Source organism: Lagopus muta, chromosome 4, assembly GCF_023343835.1.
Source record: "Lagopus muta isolate bLagMut1 chromosome 4, bLagMut1 primary, whole genome shotgun sequence".
Taxonomy (NCBI): domain Eukaryota; kingdom Metazoa; phylum Chordata; class Aves; order Galliformes; family Phasianidae; genus Lagopus; species Lagopus muta.
The window spans coordinates 56,175,406-56,193,970 of record NC_064436.1 but is presented as its reverse complement, the minus strand read 5'-3'; the positions used below and the strand labels follow the sequence as shown (position 1 = coordinate 56,193,970).

Here is an 18,565-nt window from a genome sequence, read left to right as displayed (position 1 = left end):
CATTCTGCAATCAAACTTCCCACATAATGTAGCTGGATTAAGGAACACATTTTCTCCATCTGAAGGCCTGCCCCTGTGCATGATTAGCAGACCTTCTGCATCCCTACTACATCACACACAAGCCTACTTTACGCAGCATGATCGGAAGGAAGCAAGACAAATATGAATTCCTTTGCCATTTCTGAACTGTAAATTCAGCTAACAAATTGATCAAAATATTACAAATGTTTGGATTACAGTTCAATATGTAAAACAATATATATTTATTTAGCACAAAATATTCATGTTCAAATAGAAGTGTACACTTTTTCCTAGTATTTATGTACTAACACAAAGGCATTTGGCAAAACTGCTGTTTCATCCTACAACTGTAGGCCTGACAGCAGTTTATAAACTGTAAGGCAAATTAGGAACTCCTCAAGTTAGTAATCCCTATAGAGTTCCACTAACTCCAGCAGAACATACAGAAGAAAAGTGTTAGAAGACTAGGACATATGATCACAGTGTTTCCTATAACTACAGCCAACATAATAGCAGGGGTAGAGCTATATTCCCAGACAGAGAAAGAAAAGACAACTGACAGATTCACGGTAAATTGCTAGAAACACTGACTGAGAAAAGTAACCAACATTACATGTGAGATCACACAACATTAATGCAATTCCCATTTCAGAGAAATGACCATATAATGCTCAGGATTTAGGACATCTACAGACTCCAAAGCCTGCAGCTTCAATTTAGAGACAAATGCTTGATACTTTCTGGTAAATAAGCACAGATAGCTCACAATGGACAGCACAGAAATATTACTTGAAATTTGATTCCAATAATGACATCGTTACAATCACTGGATACACACGAGCACTCAAATTATGCTGGCAGACAGACTTTCCATAGCTTCTCCTTTGCTGAAGTTCCAGTCTTAAGCATCCGACATCAAAGATGTGCTGGAACGAGTTCAGTCTTCCCTTTGGCAGTTATCACCTGGATTAGACTCCCTGAGTTTGGTCGATTCTTTCCTGTTATCCAGTCATAAAAGGTTCTATTTTTAAATAAACAGATAAAATAGGATGGGGAGGATAAAAATAAAAAGAAAAAACACTATCAGACACATCGACAGGAAGTATAAAGTAAAGGCCAAATTATTTTCCTTTTTTTTTTTTTTTTTTTTTTCCCCCCTGCAGCAATTTCTACATTACGTCAAACACTGCCAATGTGATCATCAGATTCAGAACTTCAGTCAGATGGGGACCTGGAGAAATCAGAAGCCCTACAGAGCACACACGGGATTTTCAGAACATCTCAAAGGAAAAGGCCAGATGTTTCAAATACCAAAGGTTTGCCCAAGTTGAAAAAGTAAATACACTGAAAGGGGGAGGCAGGAGCTACAGAAGTTGCCTTTATAGCATACATCATGAACACAGACTTATGGCTAAAATAGGGTTGGTAAACCTTGGAGCTGTTAAAAGTTGCAGATTAAATGATTGGTTTTTCGTCCCCATATCTCTGTATTCTATTCCTATTCTCTCCTCACGCATCCCTTACTTTTCAACCTATCTTCTCAAGTTCTTCTTTCTTAACCCATTATTCTGCCAACAAGGCGTCTTAAGTGTGAAAAAGAAGTCTTGGCAGAAGCACAGAAAGTCTAAGATACCCAAAATACGCCAAGTGAGATGGGCTCATTCTGGACAGCACACCAGAGCACTTCTTAGCAAAATTAATTAAAAAAATATTTTTCAGGTCCATCAACCTTTCCGTCATTGCAGACTTAGTAGCTACCATTTTGGAACATCCTGCCATCTGACAGAGTAGTTTCCAGGATACAGCAGACCTCAAAATGCAGACACGATACGAGAAACATCCTTCCTGAGATGAAAATGGTACCAATGTTTAACACCACTGGAATTATTGAAAACTGACAGTTTCACTGGTGTTGGAGACAAAGCTAGATTTAAAATTAAGAGAATTAGAAGCTAAAAAAAGCAGAACATTCAACCTAATTGTCCCACAAGGAAAATGATCTTTAGAAGTCAAAAGTTAATTTGTACATAGACAGATGTTAGGGCTTTTAGAATACAGAACTTTTTGGGAACATCTTTAAACTAATTGAAATCAACTGATTGGACCCTTGTAGACAGCCACATTGAACAGCTGCACGGGCTTCTTGCACCAAAAACTATTTTCCACTCTGACATGCAACTGAAAAAAAAAACCTCACATCACAAAGAAATCAAATGCCAACACTAAACTACTCTCTGAGCAATCAGCATAAGGTGATAAGGTGAATGTTATTTCAGTGCCAGTTTTAAAAGCTTTTAAATTTATAAGAGTAAAGACACATTGTCCTCTACAATATGTGAAGGCAGATACATCTGTCCTCAAAAAGGCAAGACAACTGCGTCCGTGCTTTTCTGCTTTTATGTGACCAACCTCAGCAGAATGTTTGCTACCCCCCATCACCTCACAGAAGGCAGTACTTCTCTGAGAGCAATTAGACACAGTAAGTCTTTTAGTCTCAGCCTGTTGTCCAATAAGCTACAGCTGAAATTTCTGCATTTTGCAACATTATTCAGGACCAGCCTTTGTGGATAACAGAAGAAACAAACAAACAAAGAAACAACAACAAAAAAAAAAAACAGAAAAAACCTCTGACTGAATTATGCTGAACAAAACTAGGAATTTTTCCAGCTTTAAGAAGTGGATTAGCACACCAGAAAGTGGGCAATAAAAAATATCAAAACAAACAACGTTGAAGTTTACATGCTTATTTGCAGTTTACCATTAAGCTAAACTACTGACTCCTGCATCTGCAATTTAATTTGTCTAGAGCCTTTACTTTGGATTTCAACTGCTTAAGGCTCTCTTATCATAGTAACTGACGTAGAGACGCTCAAGTTGATGGAGCTGGGCTAATTTTTTCCATTTAAGGAAGCTTGCAGGCCCAATGTCATCTGGAGACTTACAGAATCAGGGAAATTATGGGAAAAAATGCCCAAACCCGTGACAGCCATTTAGAAAGAGCAGGCAGGAAGATGCAACAGCAAAAGTGACAGTAAGAATTGCTTAGTTATCACAAGCATACTCACTCAGCGATGAATTCTAAGGATGTCCAAGAGCTGAAATCTGCATCAGGCATTGATTTCCTGTTCGCTGGTGTATCCAAGGTAACTCTGTGATTAAAACAAGATAAACCTTTATTTATTCATCATGTTTCTGATAAGAGCCACCTGCTTCTTTTCATTGTTGTAACATATGCTTGAATTTTATACCACACAGTACAGATCTCCCTTGTTTTCTCTACATGTTAACAGCATATAACTATCAGTTTCAGTGTACATCAAAGGCTAGAGCCTATAACCCCTTAGCTCCCTGCCTTGCTGATGACATCCAGCCCACCAGGCCTATAACCTTGCACACAGCTCCCTCCCAGCCTCTCTCATGCAGTCCGTAGCAGTAATATTCTTGCCCATCTGTATCACACAGCACGTGCCCTACTGCTATTGCCCTCAATCTCTGCACTTGCAGCTCGCTCAAGTGAGTGCACAGGACCAGTAACTTTTGACTTTCATGACATTAAAGGCTGAAGTCTTCAGAACTGTCTTACTGCTATGCTGGGGACAACACAGGGTATAATTACTCTCAAGAACTCACTCAAGCATAGGGTTTCACACGAGACCTATGCAAATCCAGAATGGCCAAAAGTGCAGTGTTCTTGGTGTCTGCCTGTCTGCAAAGCTCTGCAGAACACTGCGTTAGTGATCCCAGCACTTTCAGAACTGTTGCTTTCTGACCTGAAGGAGTGTGCATAACAGTAAGCGAATGAGGAAGACATGCTGCTAGATTTTGGGCAACATTCCAAATGCCCATACAGAACTGTTTAGTCTTAAGTTTTGGCTCCAGGTATGAACCTGGCAAGATAAATAATTCTTGCAGCAATACCAATGGACTTTGATATGGTGAAGACCTACCGGTCCACTCATTTTTTACTAACTTTTCCTCAAAGCATCAAAAAGATAGCTATGACAGGCAAATACAAGCTAGATTTCTTTTTCTTGCAGAACCTCAATACTGATCAATCCCAGGTGCTTCTGTAGAAAATGTTCATATCTTCATCCAAGCAAAAACTTTTCCAGTAATCCTTTCTTTGCTATAATCACACAATTCAGTCTAAAATTGTGCTGAACAGTCCTTTTCATCTTCTGACTGTACTGAAAAAGTTACATGTTAGTAGCTGGCTACCCTTACAATGTTTAAAGCTGAATCAAATTTTAACCCCAACACCCACTACTGTTTTGCACAGCAACAGAAAAAAAGTTATTCACTGTTAGGACAACTTGCGGACTGCTACTTTCGTATGTTCAAGACACTTCTCAGTCTAAGCTATTGGAGTAGCGGGGACAGGACATCACAACCACACCAGTGGAACACCAGGTTACTGCAGTAATCAAACCATGCAGGCAGAGGTAACTATTCAAGCACTTACGGTAAAATAGCAACAGCAGCAGAGCCAGATGGCAGACCGCTATTGGCACCAGCCAAACTCTGACACAGCTGGTGCACTGCTCCTTTAGCCATGCCATAGCCAACCATCCCTAGCAACAAAAAACAGGAAAACTAAAGCACAGTTCTCAATACCATCAGTAGTATGACACAAACTCACATTATTTAATTAATAATAAGTTTTAAATCACTTACCATAGCCACAACAGAATCAGATTTAAAACATAAAGAAATATAATTAAAGAAAAACAAACCCAACCCAAATCCTAATAGACATCCAGGAACAACAAAGAAGCTTTGAGCATTACAGAACTGACAAACTTATTGCTTTCAACATATTTAATTAACACTTCAGAACATACCCTGAAGGACCAACAGAGTTAACCTTACTAGATTAGTTTTGCTGTTTTCTAAGTGTAAAGAGACTCAATGACTTTAATCAAGCAATCACCTGTTAGCTTTGAGCACAAGATTGAAGCATTTACAGGTCTGGACCTGAGCAGATACAGCACACTTCTCTCCAGAACAGTAATTCACTGCAGCAGCATCCTAATTCTGACGGGCTCTCTGGACAAAGCTACAAAAAACTAACAAGCAGAAAACCCAGTCCTGGAAGAATGCAACTAAACAACCTGCATGTAAATCCAGCTTCTTCGGGAGCACTGCTGCTTTTTAGACAGCCAGTACTCAGCAGTGTAAGATGTATGGGAATGAGAGCACGCAGCGTACTGCTCCAGTACAAGAGCTGGACAATAAGGAGCTACTCAGCTCCTTATCTCAGATCTCAGCTGTCTCATGGTACACACCTGCCAAGCAGCCTAGACATGACATGATTAAGCACATAGGAAAAAGATAAATGTATTCTGTCTACTCCAACTGGATGACTTTCTACATCTTTGTACAACTCCTTTTCAAAGTACCTGAGGAAGCATTCTGCAATGAAGGTACAAAGATAATTTTGCATTACATAAATGTTTCTGTTATATTCAATTAGATACACTGTATAATATCCACATTTATTAGGAGGAATCACTCTCAGCAGTAGCTACCTCATTTTATTTTATTGTAAAATATTTACACTTCTATCATATTCCCCTCTTCTGTAAACCAAATACCAAGTCTTCTTAAACCTTTTCTATGTTTCTTAACCATCACTGTTGAACTACTTACTGTAGCTATTGTATTATTTTCAGTTTTCTTCAATTTGCATTGAATAAGTCAACATTCTCACACAGAAAAAGAAAAATCACAGGAAGGGCAAACAAGAAAAAGAGGATTCCTTCCTTAATGGCTGGAAACAACAAGCCAGCAAGTCATATTTGCAAAAGTTGAGTAACAATTCTTTCCCAATTCTTCCTGAAGTTAATAAGCTGCATGTGTTTGCCCAAAGCACTGCTGTGTTTTTCGTTTTTTGTGGATCTTTTTTTTTTTTTTTTTTAATCCAGACTCATTGAAAACTGCTAGTTGAAAACATGAAAGCAAATCACTGATTCTTCTGTTGTGGTCCCTACCTCCCAAAAAGACCCAAAAGACATTATGAAAGTTTGCCAAAGTTCACAAGATTTCATTTGTAGGTGGTCAGTCAGTAGTAGACAGTAAATTATGCATCTGTTTATTCACATAAAATAAGCCTTTTGTCTTCAGACCATACCAGATGCAGCTGTAAACTTAGAAGGTAAATCATTAACTAGAAAATACAGCGTATTTCTCCTGAACCACTTTAGATGTGGCTTTCAGGAATATTCATCAATTTTATGATGTGCTTTACAGCATTAGTAGCCATGTCTCATCAAAGTATTGTTAGGTCTCACTAGTAAATTGGGAAATAGAAGCATTTGTCTCAAAAAACATTCCTTGCCTGTGGACTTGTGTGCCTTTTTCTTTTAAACTGTTCCCAGATTTCTTTCCCCACGCAGATGGGAGTGAGATTTAAAAAAAAAAAAAACTTAGAAAAGTTTGTTCTAAATAGGTTGGAGGGCAAAGCTAAAGGTCAACAAGCTTATCTGTGCCTGAAGAGAAGGTGGACTGGAATCAGAACATGAACAGGACAAGCACATCTAATAGAATCAGCTGAGTCATCACTAGTAGAAAAAGTGGGCAGCGAGGGACTTTACATTTTAGAAAGCAAATAAGAGATTTAACTTTTCTTTAAGCACTATACTTACAGCTTGCTGCGTACTTTTATTCTTCACTATTTTCCAAATTATTTTTTACCGTATCCTATATTAGCCAAGTTCATTTCACCAATGCATATCAACTATTAACTAAATACTGATTCTGTTTGTGCTCCAGCTTCAAGAAATTCAGTGTTGCCACCTGTAAAATTACACCTACATTAAGCATTTCAGCAGCAAATTTCCATTTGTAATGGATGTCAAGAAACTGGCGAGTGAAACTACTCCTCATGAGCAACGCTGCTGAGATTAGCACAGAGGTAGAACTACTCATGTCTCAGCAGTTACCATACACGACGGCATTTTACCTGGAGTTCCAGATAAAGCAGCTTGAGCTCCTGTCAAAGTCAAGAGACCTCCTTCTTTCAGATGTTTTGTGGCTAGGTGACTGGAAATAGTGGATGTCCAAACACTTTGTTTCCACATCAGATCACAGTTTTTGTACAAAGCTGATTAGAAAGATAATTAGTTACAGTAACCATAAGAAAAAGGATCCTCAATTCTGTTTCCTTCCTATCGCACATAGTGCAACAGTATTACACAAAGTACTATAATGATATCTGAAAGGATATTTTTCACTTACACATTGAGTAAAATATCAATTTATATCTTTTACATCTCTGGGTGTCAAACCCCAGCTCTACAGCATGTATTCTAGGCAATTACCTGCTTTCTATAAAAAGTAAAAAATACTATATATACCCATTGGACAGTTCCACCATTAATGCTTATACTCAGTTCAAAGACTTACAAATTTTTCAAATTTTTGTAAGCACTGCTTTAATCTATGTCAAGGATCTGAAAATTCACACATTCATTCCTTCTCACTCTGTAGCAGCATGATTTCTTTCCATAACTTCCCCACTGGCTGCATACAGTTACCTCCACTAGAATGCAGCAAGAAGACTCCAAGAGACAAAAGAGTTAAACAAAAATATTTCTTATCACCAGGTTATATCACAAATCAAGAACAACACACAAGAAAGTAATCTGTTGGCATAAATGCACTAATCTATTAATCTATACTATACCAAGTGTGCATCCTAGTGCCTCTATATACCACAGAGAAAATTCTACTTCAGCAGCCCATTAGGACCAGGGAGAACTTCACAAGCAAGCAAAATTCAAGCACTCATCATTGTTTTTCTCCTTTCCATGCAGGTACTGCAAAAATGCCTAGCCACCGTTCAGAAAGAATCCTTTTCAGAATGCAGCACAAACAAGTATGAGCAACGCAGTGAGGTAAGCTGACCACTTGATTCCAAGATACCCTGCTAACCCACCAGAAGAACTACTATAAATCAGGGTTATGACCAACCACCTTATTTCCAATACTGTGCATATTTATTACAACCCAATATAATGTAATTGTGGAAATGCATTCGCTTTGATTAAACTGTGTATGCCACCTCACATTCTCTTCATAGGTGAAAATTTTGCCTATAATGTCTGAGCTGAGAAATGGGAGGAAAATACATTTTCTACTATTATTATTATTTTCTGTACTAGTAGGAAAAGCAAAAAATTACTCTCAGAATATTACATGTTTAAAAGTTTTGTAAATCTGTGGACTTTTTTTTGTCCTCTAGAGTGGTGTTGAGTTGTTATCAGCTCTGGATTATATAGTAACAGCTCAGAGAGCTGCAGCAAGCAACTGCAGCTTTATCAGTAGCTATCTTATGGAAGCTGCCTGCCTTGTCAAAAGTTAGTTCACAGATAATAACACTGCACTCCTTTATATGGTGCATCAAGATTCACCACTAGAAAACAGTGCATTAAAAAAACCTCTTCTGAGAACACTGAAAATGTAACAGGCCCCAATAATTCAGAAATGAGCTAAGATGCATTGTGATTGAGCTTTTCTGTACTGTTAGGCTAGCATCCTCTTCCAAACTCTGGAAGAAAGACGATCTCAGACTTTTATAACCACGATTTTTAACAACTCCTCTGAGATTTCATTCCCATATAAACTGACATGCACAGGCTTACATTTAGCTTTGGCACTGCCTCCAGCCCATCCTCCTGCTACACATAAGATCGCATCCACCTTCTCTTCACCAAGCAGCTTTCCAATCTCTGCTGTCACCTTCAAAACACAGAATAAAAACACTCTGAAGCCACTGTGAAGATAAAGGAGTAAATGCCAATGTAAAGAAGTAAATATCAAGATTGCTTTAAAGTTACTCAACTATGTAACCAGAGGAAAAAAATACAGCACAAAACAATTTAAACAATTGCAGAAAACTAAGAAGATCCATTAACTCGGAATAACCACATAACTAAAGATGACAGTCAGATCATACAGTGTGTGATGTCACTGGAAATAACTGATTTGAGCAGGATCAAGAGATCCAACCTTACCTACATCATAAACCATCTTTTTAAATTATTATTAGGCATTTCTTTTCGAAGGTACCTCTCTGCACACTGTCCCGTTTAAGCACACGGGACAAAAAGCTCCAGATCTGCGGAGCCGCTTCCACAACAATTCCGATGACAGCACAAGGAACGAACAACTGAATATTTGCCTTCCCCTTCTGCCTTAACCACACGAGCCGTGCATCGCACCACCGCACCCGAGGCGGAGGCTGATGGATGCACAGCACCTTTTCCTCCACAGCCGGTAACGCGATTGGTTGTAATTCCTGCGCCGCGGGGAAACGGGACCCCACTGCAGTCCGCAACCGCGGCACCGTCCCCGCGCGCTCCCACCTGCTCGGCCTGCTCGGTGAAGGACTCTGCGGCTCTCACCACCACGCTGGCGCTGGCCTCCTCGTTCTCGGACAGGTCGATGCTGGCGACCCACTGCGCGGCAAGAGAGCCGTTAGCGCCGGTCCCGGGGCACGCAGCGCCCCGCCGCCCAGCCGCCGCCTCCCCGCACCCCGTCCCGCTCCCGCCCGGCGCGCACCCAGTTCCTGGACTTGAAGTACTGCACGCATTGGGACCCCAGGGCCCCTCTACCGCCGTACACCAGCACCCTGCCCGCCACAGCCATGCTCGCCGCTAGCAACCTGCCGCCCGCCCGGCAACGCAGCACAGCACAGCCCGGCCCTCCCCACCGCCCGGCGCCGCCTGCGCATGCGGAGCGGAGCCAGGTCCTGTCGTGGAAGAGCTCCGCCCGCCTCCGAGAGCTCGGGGGAAGGACCCGCGTGTGCACATCCCAGCGGCGGGTTGTGTTACTGCCCTCGGGGACGTTGGGAGGGTTCATTCATTAATTAATCGATCGACCAGTGGATCTATGGGGCTTGTGTAGCAGTAACCGTAGAAGCCGGCCCGGCCGTGGCTGTGTGCGGGTGGGGCACGCACAATCACAGAACCATTGCGGCTGGAAAAGACCTGTAAGATCACTTAGTCCAACGCCAGCCTGTCAGCACCGTGCCTGCCGACCAGGTCCCTCAGTGCCACACCTCCACGTTTCTCGAACACCTCCAGGGTCGGTGACCCCCCCACCTCCCTTGCAGCCTGTGCCAATGCATCACCACCCTTCCTGAGGACAATTATTTTTTTCTTTGTTATTTTCCAACCTGAACCTCCCCTGGCACAACTTAAGGCCATTCCCTCTCATCCTGCCGCTGTTACCTGGGAGAAGAGGCCTACCCCCACCTGCCCACAACCTCCTTTCAGGGAGGTATAGGGCAATAAGGTCTCCTGTGAGCCTCCCCTTCTCCAGGCGGAACAATCCCAGCTCCCTCAGCTGCTCCTCATCAGACCTGTGCTCTGCCACATTAGCAGTCCCATGAGCTCTGGCAGCAGTGACATTTAGGCTGGCACAGAGTAAGCACCAGGAGGAGCACGCAGCAGAGGCGTTAGCAAAACTCTGCTGTCGATTTCCATGCTTGTAGTGCTTTGTAGCCAATTATGCTTTTAATAATCTTAAATAAATACAATTCTAGTCCTCATTTTCTTCCCATGTGGTTATGGTATAGATCTCAATGTCATTTGAGCAAGACAATTAAACCTCTGGTGAAACATTAGCTTTGCAATAGATATAAGATTACTTTCGGCAGAAAGAAGCACCGCGGCGCTGCAGGGTAATGAAGCCGATGTTTGCAACCATCTCAGGATGCTGTCGTAGCAAGATGTATTTTTTGACTTGATTTTTAACTGTGCAGTTTAATTTCTGGAGCTTCAAAATATAATGAAATGTATTTCAAAATACCTGCTGTTCAGTTGTGGATTTTGGAGCATCAGAAAAAATTGGGAATGTGCTTAATTGCTGCAGAGAGGCCTTGGCGATGACTCCCTGAGACCACTAGGATGCCTGGCTGTTTTAAAAAGACTTTATTTGCCTTGGCTTCTGCAATAAGTTTTGCATCTTTTATCTTGATTGTTGTTGCAATGGGGACCCCGAAGTGGATGACCGGGAAGATCCTGTGCAAAACAGGAGCTGAATTAGTCAATGCCACAGATCCAGAGCTGGTCAAGTTCATTGGAGAAATTTACTATGGACTCTTTCGAGGCGGCAAAATACGTCAGTGTGGGCTGGGCGGGAGACGCTCCAAATTCTCAGGTAAGTGCAGTTGTAGTTGAATCCCTAACTTGGATGTCTATAGTTCAACTCTAAAGGCACTCAGTTTTGTTTGCAGAGCTTGCAGCATGCAATTCATTAGTATTAAACTGGCTTTCTTGTGTTCTGTATGGTTTGGGATTTGGGTGGGTATGTAAACCCTCTACCATTTCACGCTAGTTTTTTTTCCTCTGGTTATGTTCCATAATCCTGGAATCAAGAAACAAAACCCCTAGGGCTCGATTGAGGGTTTCCCTTTAGTCTTGAAAAGTGAGTGAAAGTTACTGCTTGTGTTCCAACTGAGCTATAGAAGGAAGTACATTCAAGGTGACCCTGTAAGTCACACTATCCCCTTAACTGAAGCTTTCCTCTGATGAGTGTTGATCTTTAGTATTTCTGTGCCTTCTCTAATGTTGCCTTCTTTGTTGAGCTCCTCACTTTCTTTGTGTGCTTGTGGTATTTTTTTCCTTTTAAGAAGTGGAGATGTATTTAGCTGTCCACACTAATGCATTTCTCCATCTGTCCCAATGCAGACGTTTTCCATTGCAGATCCTCCTAACTTTGTTAACATGTTTTAGAAGTTTGTAACTTCTTTTCTGGTAATTCTGAAGACAAAACATCATTGCTGAATGTGGGTTAGTCACATTTCAGTAACCAAAGTGACTGGCAAGTAGGAAAGCAGGGCAAAGTTGTTCTTGCTGTGCTTAGCTGCTGTTTCTTTGCAAGACATACAGAAATACAGTCCCATTTCTGTCACTCTATCTGCAGCAGTGACACAAAATGATAAAAAAAGGTAGCCAATACCCTTTTCAATCTTTCTCCAACTTTCTGGACTCATTAGTATACTTCCTGATTAATTACAGTGTAAGCTGAGAGGAAGGCCTAGCATTCCACCATCACTATGGAGTGTATTGATACATATCTGGAGGATGTGATCCTATCCTTCTCGGACAAACAAAGCTCTCACTTATGCTAATAAGAATTTTCCCAGTTAGAACTATAAAATTGGGTCATTAACTGCAGTGGACACAGCTATGTGGTTAGGAAAACAAATGTGCAAGAGATTTTCCCTTTTAAATACTTTAATCGCTCTGTAAAGGTTGAAAACTTTGCAGCACTGGCATCAAAATCGTGGTAGTCCTACAGAGCTGTTAGACTCGCCTCCTCCCGGGGGTGTTTCCATTCGCACTGCGTCATCTATATGAGACCCATGTGGTTTTTCTGGAAATCCTAAGGCACATAAATTGGTGTGAGATGCTTATGTTTTGACATCTGAATCGAGCCCTGGGAACGAGCTGGGGAAGCAGACATTTGTCTGTGTGCATGGCAGACACAGCTGGAATGTGTCAGCAGCCCTCACGGCAATGTTCTTCCTGAAGATTCTTTCTTCTTTTTTAAACCAGGCTTACTGCTCATGGATTTGGAAGAGAAGCAAAAGAATCCTTACAACTACCCTGATGCTGGTTTATAATAAAGCTAAATACTTTGCTTTTTTACTGCCAGTTTTTTTTCCTGTGAGAAAGTAAGCCAGTTTCTGGCTTCTTATTTCACAGAATCACAGAATTATGTTGTGAAACCAAGAAGGGAATTTGGAATGTAAAACCTGTGGAATTAGGAAATACAAATTCAGAGTAGATTTCACTGGAGCCCGTAGGAAGAGAGAAAGAAGAATCACATGAAAAAATAAATTAGACAGGAGCAACACTTTTTCAGGCAGCAAAGAACTGGATAAGGAAAATGGGACTTCTGGACTTCTAAGGGATGAAATTAAAAGCATGGGACAGAAATGGGAGACTGGAAAAGAGGAGTTTGGAGCAAAAAACGAAGGTGATTTAAACATTAACTAAACAAGTTAAATAAAACAGTACTTAACCCTGAATCCTTACTCACAGGTCCTCTGTGAAGGATTTTTCCTGTGGCAGAATATATCCTGTTTGTCTGAACAGTGAGAAATAAAGCATAATGAACTATGATTAGGGTAACCAACCGATTGCTTCTTTAAAAATAGCCTTGTTTAGGTAGAATTTGAGTTTGTTGTATGAGCATAGTGTGCTGTTTTTATTGTTGTCAAGAAAAATTACACACTGAATAGATTATTTTTTTCTTGCCAGTTTTCCCACATATGGTGAAGAAACTGAATACAGGCCTGCATGTGATGATAATAATGTTCCTTTGTGTGGCCATTTCCTTTTGTCTGATCAGTTTTGGATTCTGCATCCTTAACGCAATAAAAGTTCCTTACCGTGCTATTAAGGGTCCGGCAGGAATATGCCTTTGGAATTTCCTTGCAGGTAAAATAATTTACCAGTATTTTTCATCAGGTCACATTTGTTAAAAAAAAAAAATAAAAATGTTAACAGCAAAACTCCACTTGCTTTACTAAATATCTCCTTGACTTAAATATTTGTGAATAAAATGAAGTTGCAGTTAACTCTCATCTACCGAAACAGATGTGTCAGATGGCATTTCAGCTCATTGTACCTAGTCAGCTTATTACAGGAGCTGCAAATGTTGGTCTTTGCAATCACTGATAAAGGGACTTTGTTGCAAACACTGGTATAATGCTTGGCCAAACAATAAAGGCTAAGCACTTTGAAGATGTTGAAGCCATGCCCAAGTCTACCTCATTTTGCTCACTTTTGTATTTACTAAGTCTCTCTGAAGCACAACCAAAATGTTTTGACAGCAATGGTGAATGCTTCTTCTGTTTTGTTGCAGGTGGATTCGTAGCTCTTGCAGTCACTGGCTTTATGGCAGCTGTAAAACTTCACCGTCTCACAGAAAGGATTGCCAATTTTCGGGAGAATGTCTTTCAATTTGTTATCTTAGAAGAACAGTTTGAAGATTGTTTTTGGATTTGTGTGGCGAGCGCCACAGCACATGCAGTGAATTTGCTGCTAATACCCATTAGTTGTATCAATTTCCCTAAAATTAAGACTAAAACAGAAGAGGCAAATGTTACAGCTGAAGATATCATGTACTAATAAATCTACGTAAGATTTCTTTGGTGAAGAGAACTGGCATTCAGAAATGGCTTCTTGGCTTTTCTGCTTCTGGCTTGGATGGAGAGTTTTGGTTTAGATGTGAGTAAAGATGCCTGGTGTGCAATTCTGCAGTATTTTTTAAGGTCAGTCTACAGCACCAGCAATTAGCACACATGGGAAAGTAGGATGAACAAATGCTACAAAACATTATTGTCAAAAATGAGCTGTATGTGCAATATATGCTGCTGACAGTTTTGATAAAAATTACATTTTAAATACTTTAGAAAAATAAGGTGAAGAGTAATTTCACCTAAACCAAATGTCTTCTTTTGTTTAGAAAGAAAATACGTTCAAGCATAAACCTTTGAAAACATAGGATAATTACAGAACAAAAAGACTGGATGCTTGCCAATTGCCTTCTCAGAATTATCTGGAAATGTTTAAGAGAGCCATCAAGGACATATTTGATGATGGTAAACTGATTTGAAGAAGGAGACCTCACTATCTGTGGGGCTAAACTTAGGGGGGAGCACAGGCTAAGACTGTGTGATAGTGTTTAAAAATAGAGATTTCATCAAACTCCACAATGTAAAGAAGTGAGAAGAGTAAAGTTTATGGGATGCTGGTAGGCTACGAATAAACGACTAGCTGCATGATGAAGGTTTCAATGCAAGTTCAGGAAGTAAAGTAAATAGAATCTAAGTAACAGTGCTTTTAGATAATCTGAAAAGTGTAACGTTAGTGGTCTTCAACCTGCTTCTGTCTGAAATCAAGCAAAATAAATATGTGATGAAAGAGGACAAAAATGAATAAAAATGGTTACGTGGTTGGAAGGCACCAGGAAGTACCCTAGTTCTGACAAGCATATAAGCAGCTCTTGCACCACAAATAATTAATATTTCTCTGAAAAGAACATACCATTAAACATGTCCTTTTTCCCCCTTTAATTACTGTAGTGAACATATACTACCTTTTTAGCAATAGGAACTACAGATAACTTATGAATTTCTTTGAATGAATGAAAGAAGATATTATCTAAGTTAATGTCAATGAATTATTTTGTAGTCAGTTGTGTGACTCCACTCTTGTGACAAGTTCTTTGTAAAAAATAGTGACGTTTGTAGGATTCAAAGTGTTTTTAAAACATCTCAAGATATTAAAAAAACCCGAATTATTTTTTCAGTTGAAAACAACTCTTCACAAAAATAGTATTGTAAGGGTCACTTTCAGTAGTGCCTAACACTGTGTTTTATGTACCCAAATAACTAGTTTCATCACTGAATTGTGCAGAACCCTCAGTAAAGCAAGTTACCAGAATAAGCTGATATAGAACATTTTTGCTGACTAAGCTGCTTATGTAGATATTTAAATGAGGATAACTCAGCTTAAGTCAATGAGTTTAACATCTCTGACCCAGATACTTACTGTCCTCCCTCTTTTTACTTTGTTTACATCTAAAGACCAATGAAAAAGCTGTCTTATGAAGAAAATTCTACTTTCAGTTGGTATTTTTATAAAATACGTTTTGCTACTGTACACAGCAGACTCAAGCCACTGAATGCTGCAGCCGTTTATGTGCATGCTCTGTGCGAGGTAAGAAATTAAAATGATTCAATTAATCTCCAGCACATACTCAGCATGACTAGCAGGCATTTGGAAAGGCAATACCACAGCTTCAAAGGAAATGTCATAAGCCAAAGTCAACCTATAGCTGTGCTAAGCAGTCTCTCTGTTACTGTGTGCTATACCATCTCTGGTTTTGGCCCTACAAGGTCAGCAGGATTATGAGAGGAGAACTTTGTGCACCTGCTGTTGCAACAGGTATTTATAATCTCTTCACTGCAGTGTTAGCCATCCTTTTTTTTAGGAGCACAATAAATAAATAATAAATAAATAAGAGGCAGTTTCAAAGTTTTGGTAAGTCTGAAGCACTTCCTATAATTCTAGCATAAAGAGGACTCAATAAAGTAGAAAAAAAAAAAAGATTCCTAATTTATACCACATACTTCAGTGTTCTCATTTCAGTGGTGTTTTCATCCAGCTCTACAGTAAGTCACAACTGCAGGAGGATGGTGCCATACCCTGTTCATGGGGAGGCAGCAGGCTAACCCCTTCTGTGATGGTGCCTTTGGTGCTAACTGCACAGTGCTTCTGTGGTACCACCACCTTCCCCCCCCCAGAAAATTCAGATTGGCTCTGAAATGCAAGACCTTGAACTGACAGATAACTGAGCAAACAGAAAATGAAATACTTGTTATTTGTAAATGTTCTATGTACATATAATTCAGAAGTAGTTGTTATATAAAAATAATTATATTGTAACCTGTAACTTAGCCTCTACTAAATGTAATTCTCTCTAGAAAGTGAAAAGGAAGCAGATTAAGAGGTGCACTGTGCTGAAAGATAACTTTGGCAATGCTTTTCAGTAGTAGTAGTGTGTATGTACTCCCAGACATTTTTCTTATTGCCAGTGGAATATCTAATGCCCCAAGGGTTCCTCAACAATTATCATTTAAACTGTTACTGAATAAGAGCCATGGGACTACTTACTTGGATAATGACAAGATTGCTGGACTGTTGAACTGGATTCCTTAGCAGGTTGCAGTAGCTGTGAAAGAACCAAGAGAGAGCGCTGTGTAAGAAAAGAAGGACAGCTGTGTTGACCAGTTTTTGAATCTTGTTTTGAATCTACTCAACAGTGGAGCATGCTGTGCAGTAATAGTCCAAAAGATGTCTGACACCACATCTAGGAAATATTTCTGAATCTTACTGTGGGATGTTACAGCTGCCTGAGCTGAATGATGAAACAGCATTACCATCCAATTACTGCTGGTGAGAAAACAGTATTTTCAGTTCTCTTAGAGTGAACAGAAGTATTACTTTGCATGAATCAAACTGAATTGAACATAAACAAGGCTAAATTAACATTTCAGCTGCACAGGTTGTCACAGTTAAGCACAGCTGAGACATACTGATGGGAAAATACATAGAATGTTTGCCCTTTTGTTCCCTGTTGGGGAAAAAAAATGGTTAAATGCAATCACACATAGTTAAGCTGTATAATTACAAAGCACTCCTTAAGATTAGCAACAGCCAGTGTTACCACTGCTTTCCCTTTTACATCCTAAAACACTTTCAGAAAAGCTGGAACTTGATATATAAAGAATGATTTACATCAGCAACACCTATTAGCTACACTTCAAATAGAGATGTCCCTAATCACATGCATACTCAACATGTGGAAATGAAGGCTTCTTTGGGGGACTTTTTACTCTGGAAGATTTGAAACCCCAAGTGGGTAAATTTATGAGGTTATCTGCCATTTGTGAAGTATTCGTCCAGAACTCCAAAGAGATAACACATCAAATCCTGTTCTTCCATACAGTTAAAGACTACTTCAAATGCTCTGAAAACATTCGTATCCCTGCAGAGTATGGAGATGCTCCATGGAGGAGGTAGGGAAGCTAAGGGGCCATTCCTCAAAGAACAAAGAAACTATTGTTTGTTTATAAGAACCTCTCCAAAATAAACAAAGATAACAACTAACTCCTGCTTTGATTCTTTATTACTGTTCTGATTTAACATTAAAAATGGACGCAATTTCCATCAGTCATTTTCTGAGTGACACTGCTGTACTAAGGCTCTCATACCAATGACACTGCATATCAGCAAACCCCAACACTTTCCATGTGGTGATTTTGCTAGATAAACATACATCTACTTCTAGCTGAATTTTTCTGACATAACCACTTTTTTTTGGGGGGGGGAGGGGGGGGGGTAGGATTGGGGTTGCATTTTGTTGTTTAATTCAGGGATTATAACTGCTTTCTCTCAGAACCTAATGAACTCATGCTGAGATGTTATCACAGAATCATTTTAATTGGAAGGGAACCTTACAGGCCATCTAATCCAAGTGCCCCGCACTGAACAGGGACACCTGCAGCTCCATCAGGCTGCTCAGAGCCCTGTCCATCCCAACCTGGTGTATGTGTAGGGATGGGGCAGGACCAGCTCCCTGGGTGACCTGTGCCAGTGCCTCACCACCCTCATCATAACAAACTTCTTCCTTATATCCAACCTAAATCTCGCCTCTTTTAGTTTGAAACCATTTGCTCTATCACAACAGACCGTGCTAAAGAATCTGTCCTTTCTTACAGAACCCCTTCAGATACTGAAAGGTTGCATTCAGGTCTCCCTGGAGCCTCCTGTTCTCCAGGCTGAACAGCCCCAGCTCTCAGCCTGTCCTCATAGGAGAGGTGTTCCAGCCCTTGGACCATTTCTGTGGCCCTCTGGATGCACACCAACAACTCCATGTCTCTCTTGTACTGAGAACTCCAACCTAGATGCAGCACTGCAGGTGATGTCTCAGCATCACAGAGTATTGGGACAGTATCGCCTTC

The 18,565-nt window shown here is 40.3% G+C and overlaps 2 protein-coding genes across 2 annotated transcripts; one reads left to right on the top strand and one right to left on the bottom strand.

Annotated features, from left to right (window-relative positions):
- Positions 1-248: 248 nt before the first annotated feature.
- On the bottom strand, positions 249-9,897 carry QDPR (quinoid dihydropteridine reductase). The gene is made up of 7 exons (XM_048942600.1): positions 9,583-9,897; positions 9,387-9,479; positions 8,664-8,760; positions 6,983-7,123; positions 4,484-4,592; positions 3,087-3,170; positions 249-1,042 (listed from the first exon to the last, which is right to left on the bottom strand). The coding sequence occupies exons 1-7, from the start codon at positions 9,880-9,882 to the stop codon at positions 937-939; spliced, it is 930 nt and encodes a 309-aa protein (XP_048798557.1). The 5' UTR covers positions 9,883-9,897; the 3' UTR covers positions 249-936.
- A 799-nt stretch (positions 9,898-10,696) lies between these two features.
- Positions 10,697-16,769, top strand: CLRN2 (clarin 2). The gene is made up of 3 exons (XM_048941203.1): positions 10,697-11,184; positions 13,293-13,472; positions 13,900-16,769. Exons 1-3 carry the CDS (start codon positions 10,932-10,934, stop codon positions 14,163-14,165), a joined length of 699 nt encoding a protein of 232 aa, XP_048797160.1. The 5' UTR covers positions 10,697-10,931; the 3' UTR covers positions 14,166-16,769.
- The last annotated feature ends 1,796 nt before the right edge of the window (positions 16,770-18,565 follow it).